This window comes from Etheostoma cragini, chromosome 11 (genome assembly GCF_013103735.1).
Source record: "Etheostoma cragini isolate CJK2018 chromosome 11, CSU_Ecrag_1.0, whole genome shotgun sequence".
Classification (NCBI taxonomy): Eukaryota; Metazoa; Chordata; class Actinopteri; order Perciformes; family Percidae; genus Etheostoma; species Etheostoma cragini.
In genome coordinates this window covers 24,780,957-24,798,855 of record NC_048417.1, presented here as the reverse complement: position 1 = coordinate 24,798,855, position 17,899 = coordinate 24,780,957, and the positions used below count along the sequence as shown (strand labels likewise).

The 17,899-nt window shown below is 44.8% G+C and overlaps 1 protein-coding gene and 2 long non-coding RNA genes across 3 annotated transcripts in view; 2 read left to right on the top strand and 1 right to left on the bottom strand.

Moving 5' to 3' along the window:
- Positions 1–3,460, bottom strand: part of htr2aa (5-hydroxytryptamine (serotonin) receptor 2A, genome duplicate a) — a 58,884-nt gene extending 55,424 nt beyond the window's left edge. The window contains exon 1 of the mRNA XM_034886085.1: positions 3,046–3,460. Within this exon, the coding sequence (XP_034741976.1) occupies positions 3,046–3,460 (415 nt within the window). The remainder of the gene's footprint in view (positions 1–3,045) is intronic.
- A 4,756-nt stretch (positions 3,461–8,216) lies between these two features.
- LOC117952710 overlaps positions 8,217–17,899 on the top strand; it is a 19,649-nt gene continuing 9,966 nt past the window's right edge. The window contains exons 1-2 of the long non-coding RNA XR_004658478.1: positions 8,217–8,228; positions 11,813–11,828. This is a non-coding gene — a long non-coding RNA (uncharacterized LOC117952710). The remainder of the gene's footprint in view (positions 8,229–11,812; positions 11,829–17,899) is intronic.
- LOC117952719 overlaps positions 16,694–17,899 on the top strand; it is a 4,975-nt gene continuing 3,769 nt past the window's right edge. The window contains exon 1 of the long non-coding RNA XR_004658487.1: positions 16,694–16,804. This is a non-coding gene — a long non-coding RNA (uncharacterized LOC117952719). The remainder of the gene's footprint in view (positions 16,805–17,899) is intronic.

Sequence of the window (17,899 nt, the reverse complement as noted above, 5' to 3'; positions counted from 1 at the left end):
GTCACTCACTGTTCCTTTAAAGTGTGACAGGGAAAGACATACTGTGCTGCTAGACTGCAGCTCTCTGGCTGTTCTCCTAGCAGGATCGCCATCTTGTTAATGTCGGGTATTTGGTCAAATGTCGGGTGCTTGTGTCTGAATTTGGGGAAATATTTAGTCCGGACCAGCTGCAGGTGGGTGCATTCTGTCAGGAAGTGCAGCTCTGTCTCGACTGTGTTGCTCTTGCACAGCTGGCAGAAGCGATCCCCTTTGGGGAGCCATTGTTGTCTGTAGCGGCTTGTCTCGATGGCCAGGTGGTGCTCGCTGAGTCTGTACCTGGTCAACGTAGTTCTTAGTGTGACATCAGTCACTGTGGTCAGGTAGCCTGCCACTCTGTTCTCTTTCTTTAGGGTCAGATAGCACTGCATCTTGCTTTGCGCTTTTGTTTGTGTGTTCCAATCGATGATGTAGTTTTGTTTCTGCTGTGTTATAATTTGGTTAACTCTGATTGGTTGGTTCCCAGACTGGGGCTGAGGCAGAACAGGGTCAGGAAGTGGACTGAGCGTCAGGACCAGCTGAGTGAGGGGACTCTTCTCTTTGCTCAGTTCTTGGTCATGCAGGGCTTTCTGCTGATAGGAGTGGGGGTTGCTGTTTTTTTAGATAGAGCCAATATTTGATTGCACGTTTTTGAATTTTGATGAATAATGGCGGTTGGCCTAATTCAGCTCTGCAGGCGTTGTTGGTGGTTCCCCTTTTCGCCAATTGACATTGCGATAAATACGTTAGATATATAGATATACTGTTCAGCCCTGTTATAGCCCTGTTACTCCTAGTATATCATCACCTGCCTCTTGACGGCTTTCGTTAAAGGACCGGCTGTGATGTCATTTCATGCGCGAGCGCCCCGGTTAATAATCCAATCTCCACCGCTATGACACCAACCGCAACCTAATCTGTGACCTCATTAATAACCATGCAAACACTCAGCTCTGGGTATCCACTATAATCTTCTCTTTGGCATCAATAATGACTGCTCTCGCCCTAAAGCGGAGCCCTGCTTGCTCTCTGTTGATGAATGTGTAGCAACATGATGAAATAACTGCCAGTGTTTGTGTTTTGGCGTCGGCGTGGCTAATGGCTCCTTTAGTCTTCTCATTAAATAGCGGGAAAGGCAAGTATTAGGCGCTGGGGGTTGTTCTGTTGGGAGAGCTCTTCCCTTCTGACTCATTCACCACCGCTCGTTCTCATGCAAATGAATTTGATGCTCAGGCATTAAAGCTCCTTGTGTGAGCAGCGGCTCGTGACATTTGCAGAGACTTGGAGGATCAGCTGGAAATGGGCAACAGTGTGTGTGTGTGTGTGTGTGTGTGTGTGACAGATAAACAGAGAAACATTCAGCCACCTGAACAACCGGGAGAGCGACAGCAGCTGCAGGTTTTAAAGTTATTCTTCTTTGTAAAGTAGAGATGCAAATAGTATCTCATGGCCAGACCTTGCTCCACAGTGCTGCAAAGGAAGGTCTGGCCAGTCCGCACAGCATTCTGGGATGGGAGAAAAACCTGCTCTGATTTATTGGCATTTCTTTAAACCAATCACAATCATCTTGGGCGGACAGAGCCACGGTGTCGCTGCTGGTTACTTTTGCTATATCATTTAATTATAGTTTCTGTGTACCCACTAGAAAAGGAGAAGGGTTTCTGTGTACCCTAAGAAAGGTCCAGGGTTTCTATATACCCAGTATAATGTCCAGGCTTTTGGAATTTACACTAGGAAAGGTCCAGGGTTTCTATATGTCCACTATAAGGTCCAGGATTTCTGTATACTCACTACAAAAGGTCCAGGGTTTTTGTATACCCACTAGGAAAGGTCCAGGGTTTCCATATACCCACTATAAGGTCCAGGGTTTCTGTATCCCCGCTAGGAAAGGTCCAGGATTTCTGTGTACCGACTAGGCCAGGTCCAGGGTTTTTGTGTACCTACTAGGAAAGTTCCAGGGTTCCTGTATACCCACTATGAAATGTCCAGGGCCAGATGAGGCTGATGCTATAATGGTAATAATAATGTATAATAATAATAATAATGGCGGTAATGTTAGAAAAACGTACGGGGGTGTTGCTCTGGGATAGGGGAGTATGACTGTATATTCTAGACTACTGCTCAAATCCACAACTCTTTTTTATAGATTATTTTTGCGGTTTCTCCACTTTTTCATTTTTGACAAGACAGCTAGTTGAGAAAGGAAAGACATGCAGGAAATCATTACAAGTCGGATTGGAACCCTGGACCTCTGCGTCAGACAGACAGGGAGCACATACAAGAAAGCAGATCAGATAGGGAGCACATACAAGGAGCAGCTCAGACAGGGAGCAGATCAGACAGAAAGTACATAAAGAGAGCAGATCAGACAGGGAGCACATACAGAGAGCATATCAGACCGGGAGCACTCACAGGGAGCAGCATAGACAGAGAGCAGATCAGACAGCAGAGCCAAAGCGAATGAGCAGCTTCACAGTTGAACTGCAAAAAACAGTGAACCAACCCGGCATAAACTCTGATGAATTCTGATACGAGTGAGGTCACATTGCCTTAATCCTACACCTGTCATGCTGTCATCAACATCACATTAAGGGCTTTTTTCTTCTTCAGAGGTAAAGAAGCCTTTAACATGCAGCTGAAGTTTGTTTTATCAGAGAGACGTCGCACGGACCGCTAGAAGAAATTATTCCTCCCACAGGCAATACAACTTTTTAACACGTCTTCACTGGGTGCTGATAAGACTCTGAGACACCACAATACTGCACTAAGTGCAACCTTCACAATATGTTTATCTACATTTCATCATACTATTTAAGCAGTGGCACATTTTCTATCATTCATCTATCTATCTATCTATCTATCTATCTATCTATCTATCTATCTATCTATCTATCTATCTATCTATCTGTCAGTCTGTCTAACAATTCAGCCACTCAGGGGGGGGGGGTCACTGTGACTGTTCAGCACGACTCAGCAACATACAAAATGTCAACCTAATAAAGCCCGACATCATCGTCACTCAATGCTTACCGTAGACAATGGTCACCATGGAGACAGGCATAACCAGGATGCCCAGAAGCATGTCAGCAACTGCCAGGGACATCAAGAAGTAGTTGGTGGCGTTCTGCAGCTTCTTCTCCAGAGAAACGGCCAGGATCACCAGGATGTTGCCCAAAACCGTGACGGCAATGACAAGTAAAATCAGCAGCGCCGCCCAGTTCTTCTCCACGGTCGCATCTCGCCGAGGACACGGAGGCCCGTAAATCCTGCTGGCTCCGCCATAAACTCCTCCGTCGTTCAAGTAAGACCAGTTCCATGAGGGACACCCCGAGTTTGTCGCATTGTTGGTCCACGTGTTGGACTCCACAGTGGCAATGGTGGCGACGGGAGCTCTGACGGCTTTGGAGATCAACTCCGAGACGTTGGCGCCGCCATGTGGGTTCATGACGGGAGCTTGGTAACGTCGTCACAGCCCGAGGCGCCTCAGGGATGCTGCCTGGGAAAATTTGTCAGAGCTGAGAAAGAAGGGTAAAGTCTCGTCATCGTCTAGTCTCTCCCGATTTCCCACATGCCGTACATTTAACACCATTTATCACTAGAGTAGTGAGTTTAGTGTCAACGTGCCAATGGTTTTTACTCCTTCATTTCATGGGGAAACTACGAAGCCTGGAATTGTCCAAAGCCTGGAGTCCTCCAAAGCCTCTAATCGTCCAAAGCTTCAAATCGTTCAAAGCTTCAAATCGTTCAAAGCCTTGAATTGTCCAAAGCCTCGAATCGTCCGCAGCCTCTTGAATCGTCTGAAGCCTCAAATTGTCCGAAGCCTCAAATCGTCCAAAACCTCTCAAATCGTCCAAAGCCTTGAATCGTCTGAAGCCTCTAAGTGTCCAAAGCCTCTCAAATCGTCGGAAGCCTCAAAACGTCGGAAGCCTGGAATGGTCCGAAGCCTCGAATCATTGGAAGCCTTGAAACGTCCAAAGCCTCGAATTGTCCGATGCCTTGAATCGTCCGAAGTCTTGACTCGTCCGAAGCCTCAAATCTTTTGTCGCAGGATCAGCAAGTTATTGTCACAACGCTGGAAAACCAATGTAGCAGACTGTTGAATTCAGCAGCTTTTAAATCTCAACAGGACAATGCCGAATGGATAAAAAAACATTAAAAAATAAGCACTCGGTTAATATTGTGACTGTATGCCACTCATCCAGAACAGAAAAAAGAACCAGTTGCTCGAAATTTTCCAATGTTTGGGAGTGATTGCGACACATATTTTCAACTCACAGCTTTTCTCATCTTCCGATTTATAGAATCCGTTTGAAGCTGTTACAGCTTTCTCATCCTTGAATTCTGGGCTCTTCCGAGTCAAAGCTACACTCTTGATGAAAAAGATCTGAAGTCTCAGATCTTACAAATGTGTATTTCATCTCCTCCAAGTCTGATTCTTTTCAAACACACCGATCCTAACTTTTCAGTCTTTGGTTTTCATGAGGCAGAGAGTCGATCGTGAACTTATCAACACTTTTATCTGGCATATAAGAAGTAAACCTGTATGAAGGTGGCGCGGCCGCTGACTACTTACCTGCACATTTAAGTGTGTATATGTGTGTGTGTGAATTTGTGTTGAAATCCTCCAGTGTCCTTGTCGTCTTCAACTCATCCCTGCGCCTGTGGCAGTGCGTCGGCGGCCGTAGGGAGATTGATGATGAACATAATGATATTTGACATGCGTGTGTTGCCCAAAGACACCTCGCTAACTTTCTCCCCTCTCTGTTCTCTTCACACACTCTCGGCTTGGCAATAAAGTGCTGACGCGTAGTAGAAGTATTCCTCTTCCCCATAAAACAGTGTCAGCCCTCCAGAGATTTTAAGTATTCCTTTAATTCCTCCTCCTCCTCCTCCTTTTTGCATTTTAGTCCTCAATGGAAAATGTCAGTCACTCTGCAAATCCTCCCATTCAGGCTCCATAAATCTTCAGTTGCTTAAAAAACCTCCTTGAATATTTCCACGTCCGTTCTCTAATGAAAGCAAATAGAAGAGGGAGGGGAGGAGGGGGGACATCAGCTCACAGAAGAGGTTTCGTGGGGATTTTTCAGAGTGAGTTGTTGAGCCGTCTCCAGTGAACATCAGACGCTGAATGATTTTCTGCTTTTACTCTGCTCACACTCATCGTCTCTCTCTCTCTCTTAGCCTCTCTCTCTCTCTATCTGTCTCTCTGTCTTTATCTGTCTCTCGCTTTCTCTCTCTTAATCTGTCTCTCTCGTGGTTTCTCTCTCTCAGCCTCTCTTTCTCTTTCTCTCTTTTTCTGTCTCTTTCTCTCTCTCTCTCTCTCTCTGTCCCTCTCTTTCTCCTCTCTTTGTCTGTCTCTCGCTTTCTCTCTCTTAATCTGTCTCTCTCGTGGTTTCTCTCTCTCAGCCTCTCTCTCTCTTTCTCTTTCTCTTTCTCTCTCTCTGTCTCTCTTTTTCTCATCTCTTTGTCTCTTTCTCTCTCTCTCTCTGTCACTTTCTCTCTCTCTCTGTCTCCTCTCTCTCTCTCTCTCTTTCTCTGTCACTTTCTCTCTCTCTCTCTCTCTGCTTCATTAACTTGATAAAATCTTCAGTGTTGCTAAAGCATAAGAACAAACATACATATAAACAACAACAAGGAGTAAATCCATCTGATTAAATAAAATATATATAATATGATAATATATATGAATAATATATCTGATATAATACAGTAATACTCAGATAATAATAATCAGGATAATTAAGATATAATTGTGGATACCAAACAAATGATGTGCATGTCCCTCAAAGGGAACATTGAAACAATAATAAAATAAAAGAATAGAAAAATAAAAATAATAACATATAAAATTCTCTATTTATTCTCTATTGCATTGTCTCGCTACCTGTCTGGCTACTACTGACTGGGTTTAGCTGTGTGTACCCGTCTCTCTCTCTCTCTCTCTCTCTCTCTCTCTCTCTCTCTCTCTCTCTCTGTGATGAACGTGTGTGAGTGAGCTGTGGAGAGTTGTATTTTCTTACTTTTCTTTTTCCTTGTCTTTGTTACTTTTTTCATTGTGTTAGTTTGGTTTATGGTGTAGGTGACTTTCGTTTTACTTTGTGGTATTTTCTGTTGGTAGTTTGGGTTCTTTTTGTGGTTTTGTCTCCTGCCGGCGTCTCGCCGGTTGGTGTGTGCAGCCATCATGGTGAATGGAGAGGGGTTCTCCACGGTCACCAGGAAGCATGGCATCAAGATCAGTCCGAGCTTCCCATGTAGCGTGGAGGACATCGGGTTAGCCGTGGGGGAGTTGGTCGGGCACGCTAGCATAAAGTCGGCTGCTCGGATGAACGGCGCCGTGGTCGTGTTCCTGGACCGGGAGGAGAAGGTGAACCGTGTCATCGAGGCAAGCCTCACCGTCAGTGAAATGTTTGTGCAGGTGCGGCCGCTCACTGAACCGGCCACGAAGGTGGTCCTGTCAGGTTAAAAAGATCCTGTCTGGCTGTAAGTCGCCGTTACTGAAGCACTTAGTGTCTCACCGGAGACAGCTTTATATGATACTGTACCATCGGAACGAGGGACTCAACCTCCGCTTCCATGTGAAATTAGATGATTATGAATACGTGATTTTTGCTACTTCGTCGGGGATGAAATGTTTTGGTTGCGGGGAGGAGGGGCAAACGGTGAGAGCCTGCCCGAGGCAGGGTGGCCCGGATCCTGAGATCCCCACTTTCAGTAGCAGTCAACGTCAACAGCGCTATACTGCTGACAAAATTAGATGTTTTCTGAGGCAACCAAAAAACCAACATGGGATGAAGATAAAGGATTTCTTCCCGGACCTGGCTCTGTTCTGCTCCTCCGTCAAGTTCCTTAGGGGCTGCTCGGGAAAAGGCTGGGTGTACAGCCCAGGAAGGGTTTAGACTGAAAAAACTTTTTCTCAAAGCTAAAAATCTGCAGAATGTTGATGATGGAGCATCTGAAGGGTTTTCCAATTAATTTATTGTTTTTTGTTTATGCTTTCCACATCTGCCTTACTATGGATGTTTTTAGAGTGGGGAGTTTAAATGTTAACGGAGCCAGAGATCTACATTGACGGGAAAGTATTTATGAAACTTTACGACTGAAACACATCAATGTTTTATTCTAACAAGAAACGCACGCTGACGGCAGAAATGAGGCTGATTGGAGGAGGGAGTCGGAGGGGGAGTTGGTGCTGAGCCATAGGAGCTCGACCGGGGGGTGGGGTGGGTATCCTCTTTTCAAAGAGTTTTTCACCAGTCTCTATTGAGGTGGAGCCGGTGGTGGACGGGACAAGAACTCAGAGAGCCGGGGGGCGATCAGAAGGAGTGCAGTGGATTTTTAATTGACGACGTAGAGCTTTTTAAGTCCTTCTCTGAAGGTTTGCCAAAAGTCCCGGCAGCCGTGAACATTGAGCTTGAAGAACCTCTGGCTCTGCAGGAGCTGTACATGGCCCTGCAAAGTATGGAGGGGGGCAAGGCTCCCGGCATTGATGGGATCCCGGTGGAGTTCTACAGGGAGTTCTGGAGAGACTTGGGTGGAGATCTGTTGTCAGTTTTTAACGAGAGTTTTCATGATATGTTGCTGCCAACGGCCAAGGCTTTTGACCGGGTTGAGCACCTCTATCTCTGGAAGACTCTGGAGGTTTTTGGCCATAAATCCGTGTCTTATAGCTATGTTTAAGGTTTTGTACTGTGACATTGAGAGTGTGTTGAAAATCAAAGTGCACCTTTCAAGGTGTGTAGGGGGGTGAGGCAGGGCTGTCCTCTCTCAGGAATGTTGTACTCACTCTCTATAGAGCCCTTGCTGAATAAGATCAGGGCTAGCCTTGCAGGGCTGTCTGTGCCGGGTTTTAACAACAAACATGTTTTATCAGTGTATGCAGACGATGTTATCGTTTTTGTTGGAAATCAGGGAGATGTGAACACATTACAAACTAATGTCGAGGATTTCCGCTGCTAGGGTTAATTGGGGTAAAAGTGAAGCGCTAGCAGTTTGGAGTTGGACGGGGGGTCTGCCCAGCCTACCAGGAGGCCTGGTGTCGAAGAAAGATGGTCTTGAATATCTGGGTGGGTACCTTGGTAACGAGACCATAGTCAACAAGAACGGGGAGGGGGTAGAAGAGAAGGTGGAAGGACGACTGAATAAGTTGAAATGGCTGAAACCTCAACTGTCGTTTCAAGGCAGAGCGTTGTTAATAATCTGGTGGCGTCTGCTCTGTGGCCCCGGTTGGCCTGTATGGAGCCCCCTAAAGGGCTCATTCAAAGGGTGCAAGCCTTGTTGGTGGATTTCTTTTGGGACAAGTTACATTGGGTATCTCAGGGAGTTTTATTTTTACCAAAGGAGGAGGGTGGGCATGGCCTGGTACATGTAGAAAGTAGGGTGGCTACTTTCAGGTTGCAGTTTGTTTGTAAATATCTCATGGGTCCACAAGACTTGGTTTGGAGAGATGTGACGAGTTCATTGTTAAGACGGACAGCTGGTCTGGGTTTAGATACCCCTCTGTTTTTAATGGGTTTTAAGTTTATGAAATTGTGTGGGTTATCTCCTTTTTATCAGTCGCTTTTTAAGGTTTGGAACTTTTTTGAGTGGAAGAGACTTGAGCCTACGTGCTCTCTGCACTGGCTGTTGGAGGAGCCCCTCATCCATGGGGCCAGGATGGCCAGAGGTCTCTTCGCCAGAACAGGACTCTTTTACGGAGGTGGACTGAGAGACTGACGGTGGGAGAACGCCGGATGCTCCTGGATTACTGTGCTGGGGTCGATAGTCCTGGTGAGAGCGATCCTTTTCCAGAGTTGGGATTTGTTCCTCAGCTGGATGGACTTTCTGGGGATTTTTTAACTGTGACGGACTCTAAGGTAGTGGACTTGTATACTGGCATGTGGAAGGGTGTGTACAAGTGCTGTGTGAAATACCTGAACAGGTATAAACTGGACGGTAGAGTGGACACAGTGTGGCAACAGAGACTGGGAGTGGACAGTGGTGTTAAACCTGCCTGGAGGGTTCTGTATAAATCCCCTCTGCCGAAGAGGACTGGGGATCTACAGTGGAGGATTTTACATGGCGCCTTTGATTTGAATGCTTTAGTTTCTGTTCTCAACCCTACCACTTTGAATGGATGTCCATTCTGTGGACATGTAGAGTCGGTGATTCACTGTTTTTATGAATGCCGAAGACTCTGGCCACTATTTGAGGTGCTGAAGACTGTTTTTCTGAGCTTTGGTGTGACGTGGTCTGCAGTTGCTTTCATTTTTGGAGTGGGCTATAGACAAGCTAATGCTTTTAGATGGCAGCTGCTTAATCTGATTGGTGTAGAGGCGAAGATGTCCATCTATAGCAGCAGGAAGCATAGAGTGGAGGACAGGTCGGGACAGAAAGCACTTCCTGTTTTCATTTCTCTGGTAAAAGCCAGGGTCTGGGTTGATTTTAGATTTTATAAAGCTATGAATGACATCGACGTGTTTAGGAACCGTTGTTGTTATAAATAAGCATTATGCTCCTTTATAGGAGGAGGTTTGGTGTGTTTAGGTAGACGTGTGGATGACTGTTTTGTAAACTTCCGGTTTGTTGATGTGCAATAGTTTCTAATGTCTCTATTTATTATTGAAGAAATACATGTGGTGTTGATTTGGTAAATCAAAGTCTTTTTGAAAAATAAAAAAATAAAAAATCTCTCTCTCTCTCTCTCTCTCTACCTGTCTGTCTACTACTGACTGGGGTTGGCTGTGTGTACCTCTCTCTCTCTCTCTCTCTACCTGTCTGTCTACTACTGACTGTGTTTAGCTGTGTGTACCTGTCTCTCGCGTTCTCTCTCTCTACATGTCTGTCTACTACATACACAAACATTGAAATAGAGAAATGCAGCCTTGAGTTTTTGTAGCGCAGCAATAGCAAATTTAACGCTTAAAGATATTGGGCCATATGTATCAAACGTTATTAACGCGTGTTAAGCTGGGCCTAATAATTTTTTATAAATATGGTTGGATAGTTAAAAATAAGTGTGGCCTCATCCTGGGTTTCCAAGTAGTCTTTACACGCGTGTAAAAAAACACAATTATCCCCAATAATTACAATTAACTTTCAGTTGAATTGTCACCGAACGGTTGATAAATCATGCCAATTTACTGCACGACGGAAGCATAATAATAAACCAGAATTCTTACCTTGTGCTGCTGTTATAACACTCCAAAGGTGTTTTTGCGCTCTGGGTTGACACTGATGAAAGTTTTATCATTGCATGAATATCCAACTGGGCAACAATGTCCCCGTGTACGTGGATGAGGGTGAGGTGAGTTAGTCTCTTTTGGGACATGCTGCTCCGCAGCCGGGTTTTAAGGCGTCTAAGGGTTGAGAAAGTTCTCTCTGAAGAAGCAACAGAGATTGGTAGACACATGCAAAGTTTAATAAGATCCTCTACTTCTCCAAATAGAGCTATGGTTTGAGTGTGCAGGGTAGAAAGATGTGAGGCAACTTCTTGTACTGTCTCGCATGGGGAGTCGGCCTCTTTAAACACATCTCCCAACATTTGGAGCTGAAGGTGCAGTCGCCCTGTGTCAAGCTGTTTAGGAAGCTGAAGAGATTGTGCGTCAAGTTCCAATGATATGCGGCTGTTTGCTGCATCAATTACGGTCTTCTCCCTGAATGCAACTGTTTTCATCCCGGTCTGGTCGAATCTTCTGGTGAGTTCAGACTGGACCAAATCCAGAGCTTCATAAAAGTCAGCTTTCCATTTGAGTTCACCTGTTTCCTGTGACAACGCTTCAGGGCCGACAGCTTGGCGACAGCGGGAAGGTGTTCTGCGTACTCTGGGCTCAGCATCTGGCATCATCCGACCATTCTTGGTAGCACACACTTTCACTTTTTCTACCATTTCAGCCACCACCTTGTCATCTCTCAGTGACCCTACTCTGACCTTGAGTAGGTTTACACAAGCAATGGCACCAAGAGCACTTTACTTTGCACTCTAAAGGCTGTTTGCAACAGTTTCACAGGGCCCAAAAAGGGCTTCGCAGCAGAGGAGGCTGAAAAGAGTGTTTCCATTGAGTGCCAGTTTGTGCAGTCCTGATATTTTAGCCCTTGCATACCCTCTTACGCCTCTATCGTCTTTCAAGCTTTCCAGTGTCGCCAAAACAACAGCGTACGTTGCGCAGCAGCGTTGAATTGCTTTGGTGCGCACACACCATATTGTTGGGCATTGTCCCAACATGTTGACAATTATGTCATCACAGCCGAAAAGTGTTTTAAAAAGCTGTTTGCGTTTTGAAGATTCTTTGATAGCACCTGCAACACCCTGTACGAAGTTTAACCCGTCAGCTACTAGGCTCACTTCACGTGCAACTTCTTGCAGCACAAGGTCCAGGTAATGGTTGCTGCAATGAACATACAAGGACTGGGGGCATATTTCCTTCAGTCGGGCTTGAACACCAGAAAAGCGGCCCGACATGTTATTTGCACCATCAAAACAATATCCTTGAAGGAGATCCAAAGAAATGTTCAAAAATGTCTTTCAAACACTTAAACAGCGTTTCTGCAGTTGTGTCAGGGCTTGAGTAAAATCCCAAGAACTTACAGTGAGACTGAAGATTACTGTCAACAAATTAAAGGCTGCATGAGAATTGTTCCGTAGCGTTGATATCCGTGGTGCTGTCAGCTGTCAGTCCATAGAACGAGCAGTCTGATGCGCAAGTTACTATGTCCTTTTGAACAGCCTGAGCAAACTGTTCGATTATCTCATTCTGTATTGTGTCAGACATCCAATTATCCCTCTTCTTTATCCACTCTTCTTCTTTGGGTAAATTAAAAGTCCGTTCCAGCATCAGGTCATAGAGCACACCCTCACGAGTTGTGTCACCCCTAAACGGGATTCCTTTTTGTCCCAGGAATGCTATGGAGCGATATAATATCACACAGGACATTCCTTGCTGTTTGCTGGTCTTTGGCGGCAATATCGGAGAGTAGAGCACGTTTTTTCTAACCACGCAAGAGTGTGAATGGCATCTTTATGAATGGCAGATTTCTCGTGCAGACCAAATTTACTAGATGCCTTGCGCCAGTTAAAAAAATACTTTCTCGACGAAAAGCCTATTTTTACTCACATGCTGACGGGAAGCCACCAGATTTTTCTCAACAGCCTGGATACAAGCAAAACAGAAAGTGCAATCATTCTCAATGTCATAGTGTATCCACCTCCATTTTTCAAACCACTGCGGCTGAAAAGAACAGGAAAAATCCTCATCTCTAAAACGTCTGGAAGGAAAACTGTGACCCCAAGGCTGGCAGCACTGAGTTTCCTTTGTTGATGTTCCCTCCACGGCTGCCTTGGTGCGGCTAGCTTGGCTAGCTTGGCTAGTTCCCTCGTCGCCTGTTGCTAGCAGGATCGCCCTGGGAGTAACAAGTGCAGCGGTGCTTTCTAGTACTTTTGGTTACAGTTGTAACAGAGTTTTCAGCCTCAAATTTTTTAGGCTTTTTAGCCTGTGGTTGTATAAAAAAAATCCATAATGCGCTTTTGTGCCATGGCTAGGCTAGCTACTGTTGACGAGATATCAATCGGTATCTTCACTCATGAAAGAGCATCAGGTGTGCAGATTCATTTTAATCAAATTATGTGTTTATCTCATACTTACCAAATTTTAAAATGCATTACTTTTATATAGTTTATATTAATAATCAATTTATGAAAAATAAATGTGTTTTTCGTTTTTTAAATTTTAAATTATAGTAGTTTTGGATTTTGGGGAGTGTGGGGTGTTAAGATGTTTGGGGTGTTTGGGCAGGTGGTATGTTTGGGGGCATTTGGGGTGTTTGGGGAATTTCGTGGTGTGTGGGGCGTTTTGGTGTTTGGGGTGTGTGGGACGTTTGGGTGTTTGGGGTGTTTGGGGCGTTTGGGTGTTTGGGGCTTGTGGGTTGTTTGGGGTGTTTGGGTTGTGTGGGGCGTTTGGGGTGTTTGGGGTGTGTCGGACGTTTTGGTGTTTGGGGTGTGTGGGGCTTTTGGGTGTTTGGGGTGTTTGGGGCGTTTTGTCTGACTGTATTGCTCCCTTCATCATCTTTAACCCTCCTGTTCTCCTCGAGTCAGAGATAAATGTTCAGAGTCAGCAGCAGTGAGAGGAGATAAACACACACACACACACATACACATACACAAACACACACGTTACCAACAAATCTGAAAGACTGAAACAGGTCATTTGGCTTGACTTTTAGTTTTAGATATTTTTCTGTTTTGCAGAGAGAAAGAATCAAGTCAAGACAAGAAAAAGGAGACATTCTTTATATACTGTACTCCTAAACGGATCTACTGTATTTAATAGGATAAACATAAAGATTAAAACTCTGAACTCTTTATTTTGTTTGGGATTACATGCTCTCTTAGTTGAAGCCCTACGGCACAGTCAGTCCTCTCCCAGCCTCGCTGGACAAAGGGACAAATGTGAACTGAAGGCTCTGCTTTCCTCTTATTTTTTCTGCTTTTTTCTGCTCCCAGAGAGCCTACATTTTGCAGATACTACACACAATAATTTATTTATTTTTAGACTTGATTCAAACTAATTTTGCAGAGCGGCTGTTCATCATTGTGACATCAATGAATCGAGTAAAGCGGATTGGGGATTGATCCATTACTAAGGATTTAAATTCAGTTCCTCCTGCAAAGTTACTTTGAACGTTAACGAAAAGGAAATATTTAAATTAAAATTTTGGAAATTAAAAATTTTCCACTGCGTGGTATCTACTCTACTCGCCTCGACTCTACTTGCCTTTTTCGGTTTTCCATTAAGAAAAAAAAGTCCCTGGGACCTGCTACCAGGTACTTTTTTTAGTACTACCTCAGTCGAGGTTCCAAGCGAGCTGAGGCGAGCCCAAAAGGTGACGTGGAAACCTGCAGACTGCTGGTTGGTCTGATCACTTTGTTGTTAGCAGACAAGAGTGCGGAGTGTGTGTCCAGAGAAAACGTGACATTTAAAAAAAATATAGCCAGACACCGACAAATTATCTACTCTCTGCACTATTCTCACTTTTCAACTGTTTATTATTAAGGGCTGTTAGGGGTTTTATGTCGTTTCCAATATTGCACACTGTTACTTTAAAAAAACAAGACAAGTTTTTATTTAGCTTTTCAAGTAGCGCATCAAACCCTCCTGTACATCCCGGTCTTCTTCCTCTGCACCCTGTGACAGTGTCCCCCCCCGGCTCTGCTGGCCCAGATGAATCCCAGTCGTTGTCATAAGTCTCTCCATGACTCTCATAAAGATTATACGAAGTCCAGCAGGTCACAACCAGAGATCTCAGCGGTCGGACGTCGCCCACAGACGGTCTGCGGCGGCGATTTTGCAAAGCATGAATGCTCTGAAACACAAACAGCACACATGTTGGTGTGTAATTCTGGTTGCTAGAGTTCATGTACTTTATATAACGCTAGCGTATAGCGTTAGTAAATACTGACCGGGGCCCCTAACACATGCAAATGTGAGCTAACGTTACCAGGAAACTTAACTTTTGTGTCAGCGGACAACAGTCATGTCGACGTCTGAACTCCGTCGGAATTCCCAAACTCCTGATTTTTTTTAGCGGGGATTTTTGTTGCTTCCTTCAGCTTCTTTTGAAACAAAACTTTTCTTCTGGCTGTGGTGAGTAGCCGACGTGCTGTTAAGAGTCGCGTTGAAAATTACATCATCACGCGTAGCTATGGTGACCAGCCACGCTGAGGCGTTACTCATTTTGCAATGGAAAACAGACGTAGAATGAATCGAGTCGAGTAGAGGTCAGTCAAGGCGAGTCGAGTTGAGCTGTTACCAGCAGTGGAAAAACGCCAGCACTTATTCAACCTAAGCCTGAGCCTTGAGAAGGTCCCAGCCCTGCGGAAGACCTCCTGTGTGGTCCTGATACCGAAGTCACTGCGCTCCAGGGAGCCAAACCACTTCAGGCCTGTTGCCCTGACTTCTCACCTGATGAAGACCATGGAGAGGATCATCCTGCGTCACCTTTGACCCCTGGTGTGCGTACAGCTGGACCCCCTGCAGTTTGGTTACCAGCCTGGGATTGGGGTGGACAACGCAGTAATCTATCTGCTGCACAGATCAGAGGAGGACAGCAGGGAGCACTGTGAGAGTCATGTTTTTCAACTTCTCCAGTGTTTTAAACACCATCCAGCCTTTGCTGCTCAAAGTAAAGAGAGTGCCGGAGTGGACCAACACCTGGCTGCATGGACTACTGACTATCTCACCAACAGACCACAGTGAGTGAGGCTCAATCACTCTGTGTCTTATGTGGTGCACTGCAGCACAGGTGCCCCTCAGGGTATGGTGCTCTCCCCCTTCCTTTTCACCCTCTATACCTCAGACTACACACACAACACCACCCACTGCCACATCCAGAAGTTCTACGATGACACAGCTGTTGTTGGTTGTGTTTCTGCGGGGAACAACCTGGAATACAGGACGGTCATCAGGGACTTGGTCAGTTGGTGTGAGCTCAACCAGCTTCAGCTTAACACCAGCAAGACGAAGGAGATGATCGTTGAATTTAGGAGGAAAACATCCCATTTCTGAGCATCCAGGGATTGGACATTGAGGAAGTGGAGAGCTACAAATTCCTGTGTGTTCACCTGAACAATAAACTGAACTGGACTAACAACACCCATGCAGTCTACAAAAAGGGCCAGAGTCGCCTCCATCATCTGAGGAAACTCTGGTCCTTTGGAGTATGCAGGACTCTCCTCAGGACTTTTTATGACTCTGTGGTGACCTCTGCCATCCTTTATTCTGTGGTCTGCTGGAGGGGGGGCAGCCCGGACCGGGACAGGAGCAGACTCAATAGACTGTTCAGGGGAGCGAGCTCTGTCCTGGACTGTCCCCTGGACCCCATAGAGAAAGTAGGGGAGAGGTGGATGATAGCTAAGATGACATCCATCAATGACAACACCTCTCACCCCTTGCACGGCACTGTGGGGTCCCTGAGTAGCTCCTTCAGCAGCAGACTGATACACACACGGTGAATGAAGGAGAGGTACCGCAGGTCATTCATCCCGGCCGCTGTCAGACTCTACAATACCTGCACTACTTGATAATGTTGTGGATCTGTTCCTGTTTTTCATTTAATCCACACACTCTCTGTATCTGTATTTATATTATAAGTACTTACTTTTTCAATTTTACTTATGGTCACAGGTGAAGATAATTTATATTACGGTTACCTACTTTTGCATTATTACTTTAATTACATATTCAATTTAATTTTAACGTAATTTACTTACACTGCAATATTGTTGTTTTTTTTTGTACTATGGCAACCGCACTTTACTTTACAATACCTTTATTTGACGCCACTTTACTTCAATCTACCTTCTGCTCATGGTCTACTGTTTGCCTGTTTTTCTTTTGTGTTTACTTGTTAGTTTGTTTGTTTGCTTTTTGCTCTTATTGTAGAGAATGCTACTGTAACAAAGAAATGTCCCCACTGTTGGATGAATAAAGTATTATCTAATCTAATCTTATCTAATATGGACTCATGTGAACGTGCTAAACAAGACCCCATCTGAAAGCAGCACTGCCATCATCAATGTTGGCATTGTAAGATAATAAATGATGATGTGAAAACATCAGTGACATCACAGAGCATCTTCATGAGAGTCTATAAATAGGACCAATCAGGTTACTCCCATCAGGTTGTTTTTGACAATGCCACGCAGAAGCAGGCGCGCCGCTCGCCCTGTTCGCAGACGCAGGAGGACCCGCAGGTCCTCCCATGTCCACAGACGCAGGAGAGTTGTCCGACGCAGGCGCTAGGCAACGCCAATAAACATGTAGCAGATGCATGACATGACACGACCCTCAGTTATTTTAAGCATGGTATAGTTAAAAAAGTCATACTTTTTATTTTGTTAGAAAAGATAACAAAAAAATGTCAACAAGTTAAACACATGTAGACTGATATGTCGGCCGACATAAGGCACTTCCCGATCTATCAGTATCGGCATTTATAACAGTCGCTTTAAAAATTAAAAAGTGAAAATATTCATTCACCAGAATCATTTATGATGTCAAATAGATGATTCTGATAAATGAATATTTAAAAAATAAAAACAGACGTCAACCGTGTTATGAGTGTCTGTCCACTACAACGTCCCTGTTAGTGATGGTGTTTCATTATCTGTTCACCAGAGGACGCTCCACAATGTCCTCGTTAGTGGTTGCGCTGTTTAGTCCGTCCACCAGAGGACGCTCTACAGCGTCCCTGTTAGTGGTGGTGTTGCATAGTCTGTCCACCAGAGGACGCTCCACAACGTCCTTGTTAGTGGTGGCGTTGTATAGTCTGTCCACTAGAGGATGCTCTACAACGTCTTTGTTAGTGATGGCGTTGTAGAGCCATCACTAACGAAGACCAAATACCAAAAACAGCAGCACTGCCTTCATCAATGTTGCTTGTAAAGAGCGACATATGGAACCATGCACGTCATTTTGTGGGACATTTTGGTTGATAGTCTATGGGTTAGGATGGAGACTGTATATATATTTACGTTCTATGGGTTAGCATGGAGACTTTATATACAGTAACGTACTATGGGTTAGGATGGGGACTGCTTCCTTGCTGCTGTAAAGACCCATGGTAAGCACCATTTCATTTTAACGTAGCTAACCTATCAATAAGCTACAAATATTTTGACGTTTTTGCATGTGAAAGTTGGTATTCATCTGACAAATAACTAGATAAATAATAAGATGTGTTAGTTATCCACGTTATTCTTTTGGACATTATGGTTGATAGAAACCCAAATTTCTGATGTAGAAACTTTTAGAAAATGGGTAAAATTTGACCCAAGGACAATAGGAGGGTTAAGCTTCCTTGTGGGATCATAGACTATATATACACTCACCGGCCACTTTATTAGGTACACCTG